General features: G+C 36.1%; 1 protein-coding gene across 8 annotated transcripts in view; it reads left to right on the top strand.

The window, feature by feature from the left end:
• The window catches only part of LOC127856547 (sodium-dependent glucose transporter 1-like), a 139904-nt gene that overhangs the window by 73932 nt on the left and 44435 nt on the right, over nt 1–21537 (top strand). For 6 of the 8 annotated variants that reach the window (XR_008038119.1, XR_008038117.1, XR_008038118.1 and 3 more), the window contains 2 exons: nt 15151–15293; nt 20389–20518. Coding sequence is in view for 5 of the 8 variants with exons in the window: in XM_052392824.1 (XP_052248784.1) it covers nt 15151–15293; nt 20389–20518 (273 nt within the window). In the remaining 3 variants the exon portion in view is untranslated. Of the gene's footprint in view, nt 1–3352; nt 3462–12665; nt 12812–15150; nt 15294–20388; nt 20519–21537 lie in introns of those variants that run through there. The other 2 variants (XM_052392827.1, XM_052392826.1) reach the window with 2 other exon arrangements.

Genomic DNA, 21537 nt, shown 5'->3' with positions numbered 1-21537 from the left:
TTGGATAAATCGTTAATTTCACTTACATACCAGCGTCACTCTTCCATGCCAAGCTAATTTAAGTTACTATGTGTGTGGCGCTCTAGAAAGCGAAAGGTACATGAAAATCCACCTATCAAACAAAATATAAGACAACGTCTAAGTGCAGCGCCAGTTAAAATACAATACAAGCAAATTGACGTGCAATAAATGTGGAATAGAAAACCAAAAATGGTAAAGCCTGTTCAATGCTATTACAAGGTTGATGAGCCAAAATACTACCATTATTGCAATTCGGAAGGAGTGCTGTGATTCGGAATACCTGACGCGACACGAGATGCGTATTACTACATAGGCTAATGTTTGGTGTAAATGTATTGAATTTCTTTGTGAACTAGTATTGTACGTTCTAAAAAACTCTGATCTTGTAAATTAAGTAGTTAATATTTCTATAAAAAGCGCATGGTAACAATTTTATAATACGTGTATTATTACCCATGCGTTTTTTCACGCATAAATAATCAAACAAAAAATCGTACAAGTTTTTTTTTTAATTAAAAAAAAATATTATCCTGGTAAGCCCAATATTGCGACTTGCTTTGAATATTTTATTTTGTGAAAACTTATAACAAATCAACATTTCCTCAGGATATAAAAATAATTGTCCAAAACCATTTTAAATCGTGGTTAAATAACTAACCGCCAATGCATTAAAATGACACTACATCAAATTTAAGGGTTTACTTAATGTATGCAAGTAAAATATTTAAATTCTCTCGCAACCCTGGGAATAAGACTTAATGCAAATTTATTAAAATACTAACCAAAAACTGACCATTGTGATGAAAATCGGCCCACAGAACCTCGTCGGGTAATCTAGATCTAACCTTAAATTAAAGACATTTTACTTCAACTTTTCATTTTTAACATGACTTACAAAGTGCGACATTTAACGTTAATGTTGCGACTTATATCGGCGGTTGTAATTGTTGCGACATTTATCGTTTAAGTTGCGACATATATCGTCAGTAGGATTTCCGACATGTATCGTTCCTTGCGACATTTATCGTCAAGGTTGCGATAAATCTCGTAGCTTGCGACATATGACAGCGATGCGACGTTCAACGGCGCTACAGAGTCTGTTAGAAACAAAAAAATAATCTAGGTAGACTGTACAGGCTAATCTGGGACAACACTTAAGGCACATGCAATAATCCCCATTTCCTCAAGGCCGGGCTGAATATTCAAATGTACATAATTTATAATTATTAGTACAATTCATGAAACCAATGAAATTGATGCTGAAGGTTCCATGTTTGAATCCGTGGGCAGGCAATATTACCAACTCCCAATGTTTGAGAAGGAGCTGTATGATCTGCAAGTGTCCCTGTCCTGCCGCCCTGTGAAGAGGAGTATAGCCCAAATATTTGGCCGTATTCACATCACAACCTGGAGTGACACAGATCTAGATTCACACTTTTATGTTAAAAGGAGGTATCTTCTTAGAGAAAATGCAATTGCAATTGAGGGTGAAAATGTCTTCCCTGATTAGCTGGTGTTGACCGCACAAGCTTATCAGGGAACATACTTTTCACACATGCAGTAGGCCCCGTTTTCCCAGAGCGAGGCCCATATTCATTTGCAAAAAATAAAAAGCCATTAAAAGAATATTTTTAGAACTGGTTCAGAATTATAAACAAACATGTTGAACATATTTGTTCTACTTGTATCCATGATAATTTTCTGAAATAAAAATCAAATGTTTATTTTTGGCATAAAGAGCTAACTGCATTTTACATACCTCTGACGATTTATACATAAATTGTAAGTAATTCATTGGTATTAACTTTATACCAATTTACTTGAGGGTGCCAAACTGTCACAAGATACTCCCGTTTGAAGGTTTTGGACAACTTTATAACTTTACCATGACGCATATTTGAACTTAACCTTCATATCATATAGACACAACTTCTGACCAAATTTGGTGACGATTGGATGAAAACTTCTTCAATGGAGAGCGGACACCATGCTTAATTCTGGAAATGCACTAAGTGACCTCGTGTCCTAGATTTTGACCTGGCATGACCCATATTTGAAATTGATCTAGATATCATTTCGACACAACTTCTGATCAAATTTGGCGAAGATCAGATGAAAACTATTTCAATTAGAAAGCGGACACCATGCTAAATCCTTGAAATGCAATGAGTTACCCCGTTACCTAGTTTTTGAGCTGGCATGACCCATATTCTAACTGGACCTAGATATTGTCAAGATACAATTTCTGACCAAGTTTGGTGAAGATCGGATGAAAACTACTTCAATTACAGAACGGACACCATTCTTAATCCTTGAAATGCACTAAGTGACCCCGTGACCTAGTTTTTGACCTGGCATGATCCATATTCGAACTTGACCTAGATATTGTGTAGATACAGCTTCTGATCAAGTTTGGTGAAGATCTGATGAAAACTACTTTAATTACAGAGCGGACACCATGCTAAATCCTTGAAATGCACTAAGTGACCCTGTTACCTAGTTTTTGTCCCAGCATGACCCATATTCGAACTTTACCTAGATATTTCTGGATACAACTTCTGACCAAGTTTGGTGAAGATCGGATAAAAAGTATTTGAATTAGAGAGCGGACACTGCTCTGGATGCGCTCGCCCGCCACCCGCCAAGGGTGAAACTATAATACGTCCCGTTTTTAACGGGCGTATCAAAATACATCTGCCCAATGTTCTGTTACCTGCATAAAAGATTTCTTCCAGAACTGATATGTCTGGCTGACTGGAGCTTACCAAATGTGGCGAGATATAGTGCACTGTCGCAACCATTTGTGGTTCGCGTGATGTCAGCCCCTTACTTCAATAACAAAAAGATCAATACATTAAAAGGGTTTTAAGCCAGTAAAAAGGTCAATAGTCATTACTTTTATCTACCGAATAGCCTCTCATATGTTTAACACAAAGAGCAAAGTGCAAGACGTTTATTTAAAATAAGTTAGTGCCATTTTGTCACAAAATATGCGAGTTTTTAAAGGTCTGGATAACATTGATCATGTTTGACGAATTAAAGATTAAAACTTGTGGAATAAGAGACCACTCGACTTTGATTTAGCAAGTTTTAGATTAATTAAGGGCCGTATTTTAGAAGTGTTTCAGGCGATTTGACTGGTTTTCATACGGGACGATTGCACGTTACCGGTACGTAAAAAGAATGGAAAAGCGTATAATTGTATCGTTGCTAAGCGCCCAATACCTAACACCTAACGCAACACCAAATAATCCTTTTTATCCTATATATTTCCTTAGTATCGGGAGCTACCGCCCCCAAACCCCGCTGTGTCGATAGTGGTAAACAACTGCGTACCGGTAGAGTGCAATCTAGCCTAAAAAACAACAACAACACGCAATGGATCCGACGATGAGCGGAAAGTGTTGAATAATTGTGAATTAAGAGGAAGGTAGTTCACGGTAAGCAGTGTTCGTAGTTTCTTTCACCGGCCTTTTGATATTTATATCATGGGTCGATGTAGGGTACCCTGTTTTTCTAGTAATTTCCCCTTTTTACTGGAAAATGGGCGGGTCCGGGGTCTGCTGCGTTTCATTCCTGTAGTCTTTATATAGCTATACGTTTAGAATTAACATAAAAGAAGAAGAGGAGTAATTTCCATTGGGTTATCATAATCAGTTGATTGCTTGTTGATCAATTACAAGTCGTTGTCGACCAGTGTCAGTTCATGAAATTGCATTACTTCCCCTTGTTCTAATTTTGCCAGTTTCATCACATTTGTGATAAGAAAGTCGTGAAGCTGACCGGGTGCCTGGAAACACTGAATTCCACTTTTCACCGAATTACAACCGAATTCCACTTTTCACCGAATTACAACCAAGTACTGAATATCATTACCGAATTACAACCAAAATTAACTGACATGTTTATTATTTAACTTTATAGTAAACTACATTTTTAGGGTTGCGTCATAGTTTTGTTAATTGTGTTATGTTTCAACTTTTAATCTTTTAAGACAACATTTGGAAAAGGTGTAATGTGCGCACATTCCACTTAAAATATATAATTTATCCTTTTATCACAATGATTAAAATGCTTAACATGTCAATTTAAATTCGATAAGACATACATGCCATACGTCCCGGATTGTCCGGGACAGTCCTGGAAATGAAGAACTTGTCCCGCTGTCCCGGAAATCTGTCAAATGTCCCGGAATTTACAAAATCCATATATAAATGTACCTTATCTTAGGCTTAACTGCACCTCGAATCTGTGTATATCTGCAGCGTCTCCATGACAATTCCTACCCGAATAGGCAGACTACGCTACGTGTCAAAATCGATCAATTAACAGGGGCCTGTTATCATATCGATTGTCTCACGTTCGCGGTCAAACCGAAAAGGCGACATTGTTTAATGTGGTTGTTAATCGACTTTAATCTACTACGTCATTATTTCCCGCTGCGTAAGGGCAAAGGATAGTTGTTCACACATCTGAAGTCCAACAATGTTGGCAACATCGCTGAGTAAAAAATTAAAAGCAGTTTATGTTCGCACGTTTAACCGACAAAGAAGTTGAGTAAAAAAGTAAGCATATAAAAACCTCATCCTCACTAGGTTTATTTTTTTCTTGTTCTAAACCCCCAAATGTTATAAATGAATAAAGGCGTATCAACAACTACGCGTTACACACCGGTCTTAATAACAATAACGCAGTGACGTCACCATCTATGTTTAGAACGCTTACACTGAAAACACGTGGCTTGTATCTAGTAACGGAAGTAGTAATGTTTAATTTGACGTTAATAGATCAAGTGTATTTCGGATAGGCTTTCGAACTTTTGCAATTAACAATGCGAAACAAAAAAAAACGTACAAAAAATGCATATGTCTATAAATATCGCTACATTTTATACATGTCCCGGAAAATCGGCAAAAGTCCCGGACAATTTAACTCAATGTCCCGGAATTGGTCTGAAAAATTATGGCATGTATGGATAAGAGCCTAAAGATGATAAAGAATTGCTAAGTAATTACCAAATTACACATTTTATATTTAATTGAGGACCGAATTACACTTTCACCGAATTCCATTCCACTCCCATATTTACCCGAGAAACAAATTAGACATTCAGTTGGGTGTGTGATTTGAAGGTGTAATTCAAGTAGTTGAAAGTTATAAATGGAGTAATGGAAAAAGCAATAATTGTAAAAAGCAAATGGATTGAGTTAAGCGACATGGATCATATTTGTTAATATCCATCTTCACATTTAATTAGCGCTGTCTTTAATTAGATTATCTCTATACTGTGAACTTAATAAAAAGTTCACAACGGTGATGTGGCTCCATTCCTGTTTTTTTTTAAATGTACACAACAATTTAGAAATAAGAGAAATCAGTTATTTTAGCAGTATATAATTTTCCAGTACAGTAGCCAGGGGCCTGTGTATTGAGCTGATAAGATACGGATCAACACAGCAGGTTGCTAATACCATACATGCCATAATTTTTCAGACCGATTCCGGGACATTGAGTTAAATTGTCCGGGACTTTTGCCGATTTTCCGGGACATGTATAAAATGTAGCGATATTTATAGACATATGCATTTTTGGTACGTTTTTTTTGTATCGCATCGTTAATTGCAAAAGTTTGAAAGCCTATCCGAAATACACTTGATCTATTAACGTCAAATTAAACATTATTACTTCCGTTACTAGATACAAGCCACGTGTTTTCAGTGTAAGCGTTCTAAACATAGATGGTGACGTCACTGTGTTATTGTTATTAAGACCCGTGTGTAACGCGTAGTTGTTGATACGCCTTTATTCATTTATAACATTTATATAATAAAAAATACAACGATACAGTACTGTTAGATCGTCAACTCAAATCGATTCACAATACATACAACCAATCACAATAAAACAAATACAACTAAACAGTACCGGTAGATCGTCAACTTAAAATCCGGACTTCTTTGTCGGTTAAACGTGCGAACATAAACTGCTTTTAAAAATATTACTCAGCGATGTTGGACTTCAGATGTGTGAACAACTATCCTTTGCCCTTACGCAGCGGGAAATAATGACGTAGTAGATTAAAGTCAATTAACAACCACATTAAACAATGCCGCCTTTTCGGTTTGACCGCATACGTGAGACAATCGATATGATAACAGGACCCCTGTTAATTGATCGATTTTGACACGTAGCGTAGTCTGCCTTTTCGGGTAGGCATTGTCATGGAGACGCTGTAGATATACACAGATTCGAGGTGCAGTTAAGCCTAAGATAAGGTACATGTATATATGGATTTTGTAAATTCCGGGACATTTGACAGATTTCCGGGACAGCGGGACAAGTTCTTCATTTCCGGGACTGTCCCGGACAATCTGGGACGTATGGCATGTATGCTTATACACAGTGTAGACTTCCCCTGTTTTAGTATACTAATTGTTATTTGCCTGATATAAATGAAGTGTATTAATTCGGGTCTACCGCCGTTTTGTTGAGTCGTTTAATGTGAAAAGCTGGGTTTCTTACATAATTTCAATTTTGTACTGACGGAATAGTATTAGTTTTTAATTATGTGTAATATAATTATTACAATTAAGCAGTCAAATTATTCATATTCTCAGATTTTTAACTTATTTAAATTGTGACATTTATTATTCCTATAATAAGTATGCATCACGCAAACATGCACTTTTATGATTAAAATCTATTCTTATAAAATTGAATTAATAGATGCAGCTTGGTGACAATGTTTATTGAAATTTCTTTAATCACTTATTTAAATATTTTTAAAAATACACCGGTGTTTCTATCTAAATAATTCTGCAAACAAGGCATGTTTTATCCATGTATCTTTTTATCAAAAACTTGTTTATATCTAGTTCATACATGTTATTCAAAATTAGCAGTTAAACGTTTTTAAAAATGTCAATATGGGTATAATAACACTCGCGTTATTGACTCGTATGTTTGCATCTTGTTTCATGTTAATAATTTCACTAATTGATAATTGATGTGTTAGTTAACAATGAAAAACAAGAAATATTGCCGTTTATGGCCTCGTCATTTGTATATTTTATATTGTATCATAATCTTAAATGAACATAAACCAGGGCCCTCAATCTATTAAATCTGCCGCCGAAATTTGGCGGCAGTCCCCCACCTGAAAAGTATACTTTTTTCCCCTTTTTGGGATAAAAATTCCCCCTAAAAAAAAATAAAAAAAAAATGTTTTTTTGTTTTTTGTTTTTTTTTAATAGAAAGATGTGTCTCATGATTATTATATCTCAATTCTATTTCAATTTAATCTTTGCAAACATACTAAATTATGAAAAATGCAATGAATATAGTACAAACATGTGCAAATGTAATAATGAAAGAGTAAGCAGTCTTTGAAATTAGCTTTGAAAAGTTACATGCCAGTCGGGCCAGTTACTTAAGAATTTTTACAAGCCCAACAGATTTTTTACATGCCCAAACTTTTTTAACCAAAATTATAACAAATCACAACATTTTAACACTTACATGCTACACATAGTAAAGCAGAACATTTGTTTCAATAGTAGTGAATACAATTACATCTAATCAGTCACTAGAATTAAGACGGTCGATCGTTACACCAGTGCTCTTAAAAAGAGCGTTCTCTGGTGTCCTCGTACCATTTCTTGACTTCCCTTTTCTCTAAATCATTGTCAATTTTCTATTTTGGAAGTGCTTTTTCGGGCTTAGCCCCATCAACATACCTAAGATACTGCATAGCCTCTATGTCGACAATGACATTTGTTTACATTGACAAAAACGGAAGCGTATTACTTGCTTGAAATGATCGATTCAAAAAGCATCTTCTTGATTAATGTCTAGAGAAACCGTTGATAAGAACCGAATGTGACCGAACTGCATCAGTCAAAAACAATAATGATGACGTGTGCAAGCAGGTGCGTGTTGTTAAACCAATCGAATTTCATTGTTTTACAACTTACGGCAAGGTGTTTGTTCGCAAAATTGAAAAATAGATCTGCAAATATCAAGAACCGCTTACGATTTTTTTTATAAACTGTCAATTGTCTTCAATAATTTACATGCCCGGCGGGCAACAAACATGAATTTTTGTATGTGCCCGGCAGTAATTTTACTCGCCACGGGCGATCGGGCGTGTGCTAATTTCGAAGACTGAGTAAGTTCCCCCTCCTAAGGGCTGCGGACCCCTTCTCCCAAAGTAGTGTGAGGGCGCTGATAAACTACTTATTAAAGCGAGATTATATGATTTTTATAAGTGTTTAATTGTAATATATTGATAAAAATTGATTAAAATATGTTACCATAACACTGAATAGGCATAAAAAATTTACACTGATGACTTAAGACGAATTTCATAAAATGCAGCAATAAGAAATTAGCCGCTGAAAGGAAATTGAAATAATCCGTAAAACTTAATTAAGATTCATATCGTACATGCATGATATACACGCTGGCGAATTCTATTGTACTGACATTCTATTGTACTGACATTTTAAATTCAGATTTTATATCTGGCTTATTTCGCATTACACATGTTGTCCTAAACTTTTATTTTAATTTATATTGAAATAAATGTATAATAAGTTTTTACACATTTTATATTAATTCATACATTTTTGACAAAATCGTATAATCTCGCTTTAACACTTGATCCGTATGGTCCGTCGAAGTATTTTGTCATTAATGTCATTACAGATACATTTTAGTATATATTTTAATTAATTTATTGATACAATATTGAAAGACGTGGAACATGCAATTAATATTAAGTCAGACATGTTCCATATGGTCCGCAAATCTGGACGGTATAGTCCGTATATAAGTATTTTGTCATTAAATGATTCATTAATGTTAGTACAGCAATTTTTATTTTTTATTAAATTATGGAACACGGAAAATTTGTTCACCTTGAGAAATTTCGTTTTTCTACTACTACTTGAGAAATCAATTACATGTATCTATAATCGTATTACATATTTTACTTTAACAAATCGACGACAATATACATTTTGTAAAAGTGTAGATTACATTTAATAGACTTACCGCAACAGAGCTGATGTGGTATCATAATCCAATCCATTTTTAAATGCACATTTTACACAAATGAAATTTAAACTTTTGTTTGACAATGATATTAGGTCATTGTCTGTAAGATAAGTACAACCGGCATGAGCCCATTTTTTACATCCTGTACAGAAGATAGTACCATTTTGGCACTTTTCCTCACATACAGAACACGGGTATTGCGCCATGCTATACGATCATATTTTGGGGAATCGGACATTTTATATGGGTAAACATTGAAGATGAGCAATAAATGAGTAAAGGCGATTGAAAAACCCCCGACTTTTATTACATTCGAAGGACAATCATCAAACAAATCGAAATTCTTTATTGGCCAATTAGATATTGTATTCAATAAACACTCAAAATAACAATTTATTCTAATTAGTGAAAATCAGAATATGAGTAAAACAATTAAAAAATATCCCACTTTCATTTATTCAAAAGGACAATCATCAAACATATCGGAACTCTTTTATAGCCAATTATCTATTATATTCATGCAGACATAGTGTCAAAAACTTGTGAAGAGCGGATTATTGTAAACTGTAAAAAACGCAAAACAATTGATAGAGACTGGGCCAGTTGGCCTGTGATTAGTGGAAGTGGAATTCGGTAACAGCCCGGCGTCATGTAAAGAACCCGTATCTAGTCGATACCATGGATCATTTTAATGTGTAGTTGGGTTGTAATTCGGTGAAAAGTGTAATTCTGTTGTAATTCGGTGAAAATTTACTCAGAACATTTGTTTCCTTGATTCGAGAGTTGAGTTAAAAAATGGTTCCGGTCAGTTGAATAACATGGCTGCTGGGAGGGGGGCAGTTTTCTCATTATGCCCCCCCCCCTTTCGAAGAAGAGGGGGTATATTGTTTTGCTCATGTCGGTCCGTCTGTCCACCAGATGGTTTCCGGATGATAACTCAAGAGCGCTTATTCCAAGGATCATGAAACTTCATAGGTACATTGATCATGACTGGCAGATGACTCCTATCGATTTTTAGGTCACTAGGTCAAAGGTCACTATGACCTGAAATAGTAAAATGATTTCCGGATGATAACTCAAGAACACTTATGCCTAGGATCATGAAACTTCATAGATACAGTCAAACCTGTGGTAAGCAGCCAGTGAAGGGACATACCCAATGAAATATAGGGTTTTTCTTCTGTGTGCGAGTCCAAATATATCATGTATTGTACAGTTTAAACGTCTAATAAGCTTTTTATTCTATATCCCTTTCTTCAGCTTTTGTTTGATTTTAATTTTGATTTAAAAATGCTTTAAAATGCTTGGATCCAATACCGGAATATATTGGACGGTCACGTGGTACATATGAAGAATGCCGATTGGATGAATTTATTGGATATAGAATAATAAGAAATATTGTATGAACAATTTACTGATAAATCTCGGGTTCGTCATCTACAAGCCAATGTAAACAAAACAATTGTTGATGTGCAAATGGATATATATGATGGCCGTATATAGGGTAATTAAAATGAGGTAGTTTTCCACTGTACATATGTATTTACCAGAAATTTATATAAATTCAGTCAATGGAAACAAATTGGAGTTAAAATGAAACTTTTCTTAACATGAACATTAACATGACGTAAATACAGGGGTTTTTATCTGATTTTTGGGAAAGGGCCTGGCCTTTTTTGAGGGGGCAAAAATCGCGCGTAATGCCGGATTTTGGGGAAAAAATCACGCGAAACGCCAGATTTTAGGGAAAATAAGGAAAGTCTTAAATAATCAATTTAACATATTTTGCTGTTTTTAAAACAAATTAAAGGCAACAGATAATTTAATTATGCAATATGTTATATTTTCTACACTGAATCAGGTTAACTTATGTATTTAAAGTTAAAAAAAGAAAAAATTTAAGGGGAAAAAAATGAAGTCAGGGGGAAACTTTACCTGCTGAGGGAAAAAAAATCCAAGGGGAAAGGGCCATTTTTTGGCGGGTCCCAAAGAATGAAAAAAAGCCCTGAAATACATTAATTTGATGGTGCAGTATGTGTCGTCATCTCCGTGTGTAAATAAAGTTAGAATCTGAGCAAACAAAGATCTATAATAAAACATGTTCATATATAGATCTTTGCACAAACAATACAATTAATTCCTAATTCAAGGAAAAAAATCAAATCAGTGAATTGATAATGTTAAATGAGATTTGTGTTATATTTTTATGAAATTTACAATTTGCAAGCAATTCAGATATCTGTATTTACATACAACAAAGTGTGTCGAGTTTTAATGTACAAAATCAAAAATTTTATTACTGTATGCATGTTGACCACATCACTTTCTTTGACTTGTCAAATAAAAGGTTGTAGTAAACAAACTAAAACCTCAAGCGGTTCGGGTTTCATAAGGGGAATACAAAATTTTCATGCATGCCCTTGCTTGGAATATTGTCCTTGTGGAGGACGCCGGACGTTACATTCATTGCGAAGAAATTTGTAAACAATGCAATTATACATGCCTTTTAACGAATTGCTGCTGTCAACTTCAAGAAAACAAGTGTCTGTAAGTGCGTGACAAAGAAAATTGTGTTTAAGCATTACAATACACAAAATGAATAGAATGTCCGGTAAATACTGCTGTCCGACAAATACTCGCTAACCTGTCGTGGGGACAGTGGTCTAGTGGTAAGATGCTGGTCTAGGGATCGGAAGGTCCCTGGTTTAAATCCCGCCCAGGGCACTGGATTTTTCTGAACACAAATTAATCCCGTGCTTGCTCCTCTCCACCCAGGTGTATAAATGTGTACCTGTGAGGGAAATAAGTCAATGTGCCGTGGCTGCCTTGTGCGCCATATGTAAATGGACGACTTAAACTCAGTGATTGGGGGGTTAATGTAGAAGTTGGCTGATGATCGAAGCAGACTATAAACCACACCTTTAACCTTTAACCAGTAGACTTGTGCTGTGATAAGTGCCTTTGAGAGACCATTCTATTGTCTATACTGACAAAAGCAGTTTTATTGAGAGGCCAGTAAGTGCCATACATTAATTGCAACAGAGAACCAGAGAATTATTTAGCCAATTTAAACATAATTCCTAAGAAAATTGTTTTTTATTCCAAAACAATTGTCTGCAGTTCTCCAGCTAGGCCTAAATTGAAGGGTGCCCCGCCCTGCCTCTCCGAACCTCCGCCCTGCCCTTTAAATTTTTATTTTTTTTACATAATTATGATTATTAATAAATCACTTATTACACTGTAATTAATTTATTCCTCATTGTAGACATTATATTTGAATGGTTTAATAATAATGGGAATAATAGATTATAACAATTATTAATAACATATAAATTAAAATGCAACAGGAAGCATTCCAGAAACGCCAACGTGCTCGAAAGTGCCCTTTTGGCAAAATACTGCGCATGGAAAGTGCCCTTTTGACAAAAAAGTCCCCCCCCTGCCATTTTCAAATCTTAGCTGGAGCACTGGTCTGGCTTTTGGAATACATGTCCATATTTTTCATTTTCTCCAGCCTTTATTTTGTTGTGTTGTTTTGTTAACAATTATACAGAGGCATTGTGTTTGTTTTTATCTTATCTTCTCAGAACCATGACAGCACTGTTGAAGGATGAAGATAAAAGTCAATCTGACTTTCACAATCATGATGAAACTAACAACCATGCCTCAGTAATGGCATCTGAACCAGTGGATACAGATGCATTTCTTTCTGCCAAGGACATTAAGCAAATTGGTTGGTAAATAATTGTGATATCTGAAAAGCCTACAAATTAGAAAGTTTTGGTTGTCTTACAAAGGAGCTGATGCAAAACAAATATTTTCTGATGTAACAGATTTACCCGTATTGTAGACACATTTACTAACACTTCATATGCATAGATCAAATTCAGTGTCCAAATGTTAACAAAATGTGACTGAAATTGATTAATAGTTGAAGACCAAGTCCATTCTTAAATAATGGTGAAAATTACTCGTAATTGGTTTTGGGCAGCTCGAGAGAACTACCTCCCGCTTCCAACGCTGCCTGAATCCTGAGTTCGCTGGTAAATGTTTGGATAGCGTTACGGATAATTGACATGGAATATATTGCCACACAAAAAATGAAAACGAGTATTTTGTATCTCGTTAAATCTATGTTACCAGACAACATCTATTGTTGACAATTCGGCTTTTGATGTAAGCAACCTTGATTTTTAGCTCAGCTGTTTTCGGAGAAAACCGCAGGTATTGTCATAGCCAGCTCGTCGTGTCGTGTCCTAAACCTTAACATTTTGTTAACCTCTCGAACATTGGCTCTCAAATCAAAGTGCTTCCACCTACAACTTTGAAACTTCATATGTAGAAGCACCTTGATGAGTTCTACACATTACACTCATTTTTGGGTCACTAGGTCAAAGGTCAAGGTCACTGTGACCTCTAATATAAAACTTTAACATAGGCTCTTAAATCAAAGTGCTTCCACCTACAACTTTGAAACTTCATATGTAGATGCACCTTGGTGAATTCTCCACGCCACACCCATTTTTGGGTCACTAGGTCAAAGGTCAAGGTCACTGTTACCTCTTATATAAAACTAAAACATAAACCTTACCATTGGCTCTGAAATCAAAGTGCTTCCACCTACATTTTTGAAACTTCATATGTAGATGCACCTTGATGAGTTCTACACGCAACACCCATTTTTGAGTCACTAGGTCAAAGGTCAAGGTCACTGTGACATCTAATATAAAACTTTAAAATAGGCTCTAAAATCAAAGTGCTTCCACCTACAACTTTGAAACTCCATATGTAGATGCACCTTGTTGAGTTCTACATGCCACACCCATTTTTGGGTCACTAGGTCAAAGGTCAAGGGCATTGTTACCTCTAATATAAAGCTTGAACATAAACCTTACCATTGGCTCTGAAATCAAAGTGTTTCCAGCTACAACTTTGAAACTTCATATTTAGATGCACCTTGATGAGTTCTACACACAACACCCATTTTTGAGTCACTAGGTCAAAGGTCAAGGTCACTGTGACCTCTAATATAAAACTTTATCATAGGCTCTAAAATCAAAGTGCTTCCACCTACCACTTCGAAACTTCATATGTAGATGCACCTTGTTGAATTCTACACGCCACACCCATTTTTGGGTCACTAGGTCGAAGGTGAAGGTCACTGTGACCTAAAAAAAAATTCTGACAAAATTTCATTTATTAAATACTGCAACGACAGCCAAGCGTTTGCACCCTTTATGCGGTGCTCTTGTTTATTTGGTAATTTTATTTTTCGAAATGTTTTATAAAATATTAGTTGATTTTGAGAGTTTATTCGGGCACTTAAAAATGTGCCAATGAACATTCAATGTATTGGACTTCACAACTATTTATTGTTTACGAATAGCATTTTAGAATGTTTTTGTTATAATTTTTTTTTCTAAACAAATGGAATGTACAATGTTTTCATCACAAGCTATCATATGTTTACAATGTTTACCAAACAGTACATTCTTTTGCCAAGTCTGTGTGAGTGTTTTAAATACCAGTTACGTATTCTTAAATTAAGTTCTAATAGTTTTTAAAAAGACTATTTAGGAAATATTTCTTGACTGCTGGTTTGAAGGATGTGCTGGGGAAGTAGATATGGCGTCAGCCTAGTGATCTGAAGGTTTAAGGTTTTATCCATACTGAGGGAGGATTCACAAGGTCTTAATTTAAGACAACATCTACTAGTTCTTTGGAACAAACAGACTTAAGAATGTCTCAGTAAACCTTAGGTTTTGTATGCAATCCAGCTAAAATAAAAAGATTTAACCCTTACCCACTTAGCTAGGTATTGAGCGCATTTGTAGTCCCTAAGAAAGTTAAATTTAATTAAAGACTTTTCTTACTACAATAAGTTTTAAAGGCTTCATTCCCAACCCTTAGATACTGATGAGCAGCAAACTGCATAAAACCTGAACAGACGGCGAGTTACTCGCAGGCTGTTCTCGTTTTATGGTGTTTGCACAGAGTCATTTTCACGTTGCTTCTGATCTGAGTGGGAAAGGGTTAAACTAAACACAGTTTGTTCTTCTTGATTATTTTTAGACAAACACCCTGACCCAGCAGAAACTAATGTCATACCAGACAACTACAAGCATTTGCGACTTTGCGCTAGACTTAAAGTAGACTTGCCTTACAGACGAAGATTTATTCATTCCTTTTGGCTTTTCTGGAGTTTTATAGGCTTGGTAAGTTTGCATTTTTTTTTACAATAAATATGTTAAGCCTATTTTTTTGACATAAACATGTTTCTTATTCTATATTTTATATCACCTCTTAATGCCCCCATGGACTTAACATTTTCAACAGGGGCATTCAGTAGGAATCCGCTTTTTGTTGTTCTATTAATCATTTCACAAATTGATTGTCCATCGGGATTGATAAACATACATATTGATATTTCATCTCTTAACTTGTGTTGAACAGAAAATTGTAGTGTCTGAAACGTTCCATAAACTTGATGTATGTGTAATGAAATTAATGTTACATAATAATTATGCAATAATAATTGTCATATTGATTTTTAGTTTGACTATTATATATGAAATATAAAAAGTGGAGCTATCCTACTCACCCCGGTGTCAGCGTTAGCGTGAGCGTTGGAATGTTAAAGTTTGTGTACCACCTCAAATATTTTCTATGTCCCTTGACATATTGCTTTTATATTTTGCAAACTTCTTTACCAACATAACCCCAACCTATGAACAAGATCAGACACCTGTATCAAGCATTTTGTAAGAATTATGGCCCTTTTTTCACTTAGAATATGCATATTATTGATAAATCTTTGTTAAAGTTTGCGTACCACCTCAAATATTTTCCATGTCCCTTGACATATTGCTTTCATATTTTGCATACTTCTTTACTAACATGACCCCACTCTTTTAAAAGAGCAGACAACTGCAACAAGTATTTTGTAAGAATTATGGCCCTTTTCCACTTAGAATATGCATATTATTGGTAAATCTATGCAGAAGTTTGCATACCATCTCAAATATTTTCTATGTGCCTTGTCATATTGCTTTTATATTTTGCATACCTCTTTACCAACATGACCCCAATCTATAAACAAGAGCAGACAACTGTTACAAGTATTTTGCAAGAATTATGGCCCTTTTCCACATAGAATATGCATATTATTAGCAAGGCTGTTTTCAGAGAAAACCCGAGGTATTGTCATAGCCAGCTCGTCGTGTCGTGTCCGTCGCCGTGTCGTTCGCCGTCGGGGTCGTGCTAAAACCTTAACATTTTGTCAAGGTTTTTAACATTGGCTCTAATATCAAAGTGCTTCATTCTACAACTTTGAAACTTCATATGTAGCTGCACCTTGATGAGTTCTACATGCCACACCCATTTTTGGGTCACTAGATCAAAGGTTAAGGTCACTGTGACCTTAAAAAAAAAAAATCTGTCAAGCTTTCATTTATTCAAAACTGCACCCGCAGCCGAGCGTGGCACCTGTTATGCGGTGCTCTTGTTGATAAATCTATGTTAAAGTTTGCGTACCACCTCAAATATCAACATGACCGCAATCTATATACAAGAGCAGACAATTGTAACAAGTATTTTGGAAGAATTATGGCCCTTTTCTACTTAGAATATGCATATTATTGATAAATCTATGTTAAAGTTTGCGTACCACCTCAAATATTTTCTATGTACCTTGTCATATTGCTTTTATACTTTGCATGCTTCTTTACCAACATGACCCCAATCTATAAACAAGAGCAGACAACTGTAACAAGTATTTTCTATGAATTATGGCCCTTTTTCCACTTAGAATATGCATATTAAGTTTTCTTTCATACTATTGCTTTCATACTTGCAACACTTACTAACTATCATAAGGGGACTGTGCAGGCAAAGTTATGTAACTCTTACTGGCATTTTTACAGAATTATGGCCCATTTTATACTTAGATAATTTAACATTTGGATAAGTTTTGTGTTTTGGTCCATTTAACTCATAAAGTATCATAGCTATTGCTTTCAGACTTGGAAAACTCGCTAACTATCGTAAGGGGACTGTACATTGCAAGTTGCATAACTCTGGTTGGCATTTTAATGGAATTATGGCCCTTTTTTTGTCGGAGTAACTTTGATTATTTTGTAATTTTTTTTGTTGAGATGCTTCTAACTTCTAAAGTATCAAGGCTATTGCTTTCAAACTTCAAATACTTTCTTACTATTATGAGGGTACTGTACCTGGCAAGTTGAATTTGACCTTGACCTTTGAATGACCTTGACTCTAAAGGTCAAATTAATAAATTTTGCTTAAATTGCCATAGCTTCTTCATTTATGACCAGATTTGATTCATACTTTGACAAAACAACACTTACCTGAACTACCACAATGGACTCCACCCAAACCATCCCCCACGCCTCACCCCAGAATCCCCCCCCTCCCAATTTTTTTTTATATTATTTTTTCCTTTTTTTCTTATTTTTGATATCATCTAAAAATGACCACACCCCCACATTATTCCCCCTCTCCACCCCCACAAAAAGAATATGATTTTTTTTTTAAACATGGTAAAAAGAACACAAATATTTATTTTTATGCCCCCCTTCGAATAAGAGGGGGTATACTGTTTTGCACATGTCGGTCGGTCCGTCGGTCCGTCCGTCCACCGAATGGTTTCCGGATGATAACTCAAGAACGCTTACGCCTAGGATCATGAAACTTCATAGGTACATTGATCATGACTCGCAGATGACCCCTATTGATTTTCAGGTCACTAGGTCAAAGGTCAAGGTCATGGTGACTAGAACCATTAAAATGGTTTCCGGATGATAAATCAATAATACTTATGCCTAAGATCATGAAACTTCATATGTACATTGATCATGACTTGCAGATAACCCATATTGATTTTCAGGTCACTAGGTCAAAGGTCAAGGTCACTGTGACTCGACACAGAAAAATGGTTTCCGGATGATAACTCAAGAACGCTTACACCTAGGATCGTGAAACTTCATAGGTACATTGATCATGACTCACAGATGACCCCTATTGATTTTCAGGTCACTAGGTCAAAGGTCAAGGTCACTGACTCAAACCAGTAAAATGGTGTCCGAATGATAACTCAAGAACGCTTACGCCTGGGATCATGAAACTTCATAGGTACATTGATCATGACTCGCAGATGACCCCTAATGATTGTCAGGTCACTATGTCAAAGGTCAAGGTCACGATGACTCGAACCAGTTAAATGGTTTCCAGATGATAACTCAAGAACGCTTACGCCTGGGATCATGAAACTTCATAGCTACATTGATCATGACTGGCAGATGACCCCTATTGATTTTCAGGTCACTAGGGTAAAGGTCAAGGTCACGGTGACTCGAACAAGTAAAATGGTTTCCGGATGATTACTAAAAAACGCTTACGCCGAGGATCATGAAACGTCATAGGTGCATTGATCATGCCTGGCAAATGACCCCTATTGATTTTCAGGTCACTAGGTCAAAGGTCAAGGTCACAGTGACTAGAACCAGTAAAATGGTTTCCGGATGATAACTCAAGAATGCTTACGCCGAGGATCATGAAACTTCATATGTACATTGATCATGACTTGCAGATAACCCATATTGATTTTCAGGTCACTAGGTCATAGGTCAAGGTCACGGTGACTCGACAAAGAAAAATGGTTTCCGGATGATAACTCAAGAACGCTTACACCTAGGATCGTGAAACTTCATAGGTACATTGATCATGACTCACAGATGACCCCTATTGATTTTCAGGTCACTAGGTCAAAGGTCACTGACTCGAACCAGTAAAATGGTGTCCGAATGATAACTCAAGAACGCTTACGCCTGGGATCATGAAACTTCATAGGTACATTGATCATGACTTGCAGATGACCCCTAATGATTTTCAGGTCATTAGGTCAAAGGTCAAGGTCACGGTGACTCGAACCAGTTAAATGGTTTCCAGATGATAACTCAAGAACGCTTACGCCTGGGATCATGAAACTTCATAGCTACATTGATCATGACTGGCAGATGACCCCTATTGATTTTCAGGTCACTAGGGTAAAGGTAAAGGTCACGGTGACTCTAACCAGTAAAATGGTTTCCGCATGATTACTCAAAAACGCGTACGCCGAGGATCATGAAACTTCATAGGTGCATTGATCATGCCTGGCAGATGACCCCTATTGATTTTCCGGTCACTAGGTCAAAGGTCAAGGTCATGGTGACTCGACACAGTAAAATGGTTTCCTGATGATAACTCAAGAAAGCTTACGCCTACGATCATGAAACTTCATAGGTATATTGATCATGACTGGCAGATGACCCCTATTGATTTTCAGGTCACTAGGTCAAAGGTCAAGGTTACAGTGACAAAAAACATATTCACACAATGGCTGCCACTACAACTGACAGCCCATTTGGGGGGCATGCATGTTTTACAAACAGCCCTTGTTATAATTTTATTTTTGAAAGACCGTCCAACCATCCCACCCAAGCTATTGCTATCAAACTTGAAATATAATCTTATTAGTTTGTTTTATGTCTTTACAAATGTTCAATAGATTGTGGAAAATATACCTGAACTCAGAATCGCCTATAATGTACCACTTCTTTAAAACATAAGCGATCATTATGTTTTAACTATGGTCCTCTTCCAGTTAGAATATGACTATATTACCTTTACCTTATTGAATATGAACAATTTCCCCATGATGGCTTACGTTATACTGTCAAGCACTCGAATAGTCGAGGGCCCTGTCCTCTGACAGCTCTTGTTGTCTTGGTTGTCAGGGATGAAACATTCATTGAGAGTTCAATGGTTTTGGATGTGTGACCTTTTCATCCGCGACACTCTAGGGTCATCACAGCTCATACTCAAATAACAGAATCATTTTTATTACAAGGCAAATATTGGGCTACAAAAGTTGACCCCATTTTAATGCCAAAAGCACTTATCAGCTGTCTCTGACTTTGCTGTTACAGCTTTTAGCTTTTAATGAATACATAAATGTTGAGTCTCGCTCTGTATAAGGCATATAATGCATGTGCGTAAAGTGTCGTAACAGATTAGCCTGTGCCGTTCTTACAGGCTAATCAGCTGAGGTTGACACTTTCCTCCTTTATTGGATTCAACTAAAAATAGACTTTCTTTAAATGAAAAATATCCTAAAAGCGGAGAGTGTCATCCCTGGTTAGCCTTTGTGGACTGCACAGGCTAATCTGGGATGACACTTTTTGCACAAACATTAAACTCTGTTTTCACACAGCGAGGCTCAGCATCCCAACTGTTTTTGCTACTCTGCAGGGATGGATTCTAGGACAAATGGGGCCATCGTTTACAGACCTACGGCAGATTGTTAATGAAGACCTGGAGTCAGCGTCCTGGCTGTTTACTATCTGTTCCATGGGATACTTGCTTGGCTCTATTGTTGGGGGTATATATGTTTTGAGTCTCTAATTTTGTCTAATAATAGTATTTTTTGCGGGAGTATGGGAACAGTGGCTGTTACTGTGGGTGATAATAAATTGATGGGTATATTTGCTCTACAATTTTCAAGGAAGTATTAGTGCAAAGCAGCAGTACTGAAATTCAATAATTTTATCTGAAGGCAGAATGTGAGAGTTAAATGGAAAACTAAATGCTCAGTATTTTCAGGCTAGATACTCTAATGTTCTACGCTCAAACTGTTTAACATAGGTTTGTATGTAAAACTGTTGCTAGTTGCTCAACATTTCTATGTCAAATTTCTGTTCTCTAGTTCTACATTCAGGACTTGCTGTGCCATTCACCAAACGAGCCAATTGGCTACAAATATCGAGATATTGCTCAAGAAATTTCCATTTGGCTACAAGGTTCTCTTCGTACTCACCCTCAAAATATCCAAAATAATAAGAATTCAGACATTAAAAGGTTAATTTGGCTACAGAAATTATTGAGTACTGACATTGAACCTGCAGGCCCTAGATGTGAGTGTCAAACTGGTCATCAGTACTTAACATTTCTTAGTGAGATACTTTAGTTTTGCATTCCATGATCAGTAGACTCTATATTGAATGTGAAAGTGTTGTAAGCGATTAAGATTTCTTTTTGGGATAGCTAGTTACGCATGCCACCCACTTTCCTACACATTATATGTTTTTAACCAGTCCCTTTCCCTCTCAAAAGAAAGGTGAACATGGCTATTGCAAACAGCATAAAACCAGAACAGCCTGCAAGTAACTCGCAGTCTGCTAAGGTTTTATGCTGTTTGCTGCTAAAAGGTATTTTTAGTTTTGATATGAAGTCTTTTGAATTTCAATGTTCTAAGAAAGATATTTAATTTAATTTTCTAATGGACTACAAAATAGTCAAAATGCGTTTCTGAGAGGCGAAGGGTTAAGGTCACCTGTGCAATTCAAAGAGTGAGCTTTTGTGTCCATCTTTAGACTGTTGTAGGTCCTCAAAAATCAGTCG

This window comes from Dreissena polymorpha, chromosome 13 (assembly GCF_020536995.1).
Source record: "Dreissena polymorpha isolate Duluth1 chromosome 13, UMN_Dpol_1.0, whole genome shotgun sequence".
NCBI lineage: Eukaryota > Metazoa > Mollusca > Bivalvia > Myida > Dreissenidae > Dreissena > Dreissena polymorpha.
The sequence above is the reverse complement of the archived record's forward strand: the minus strand, read 5'-3'. Positions and strand labels throughout refer to the sequence as shown.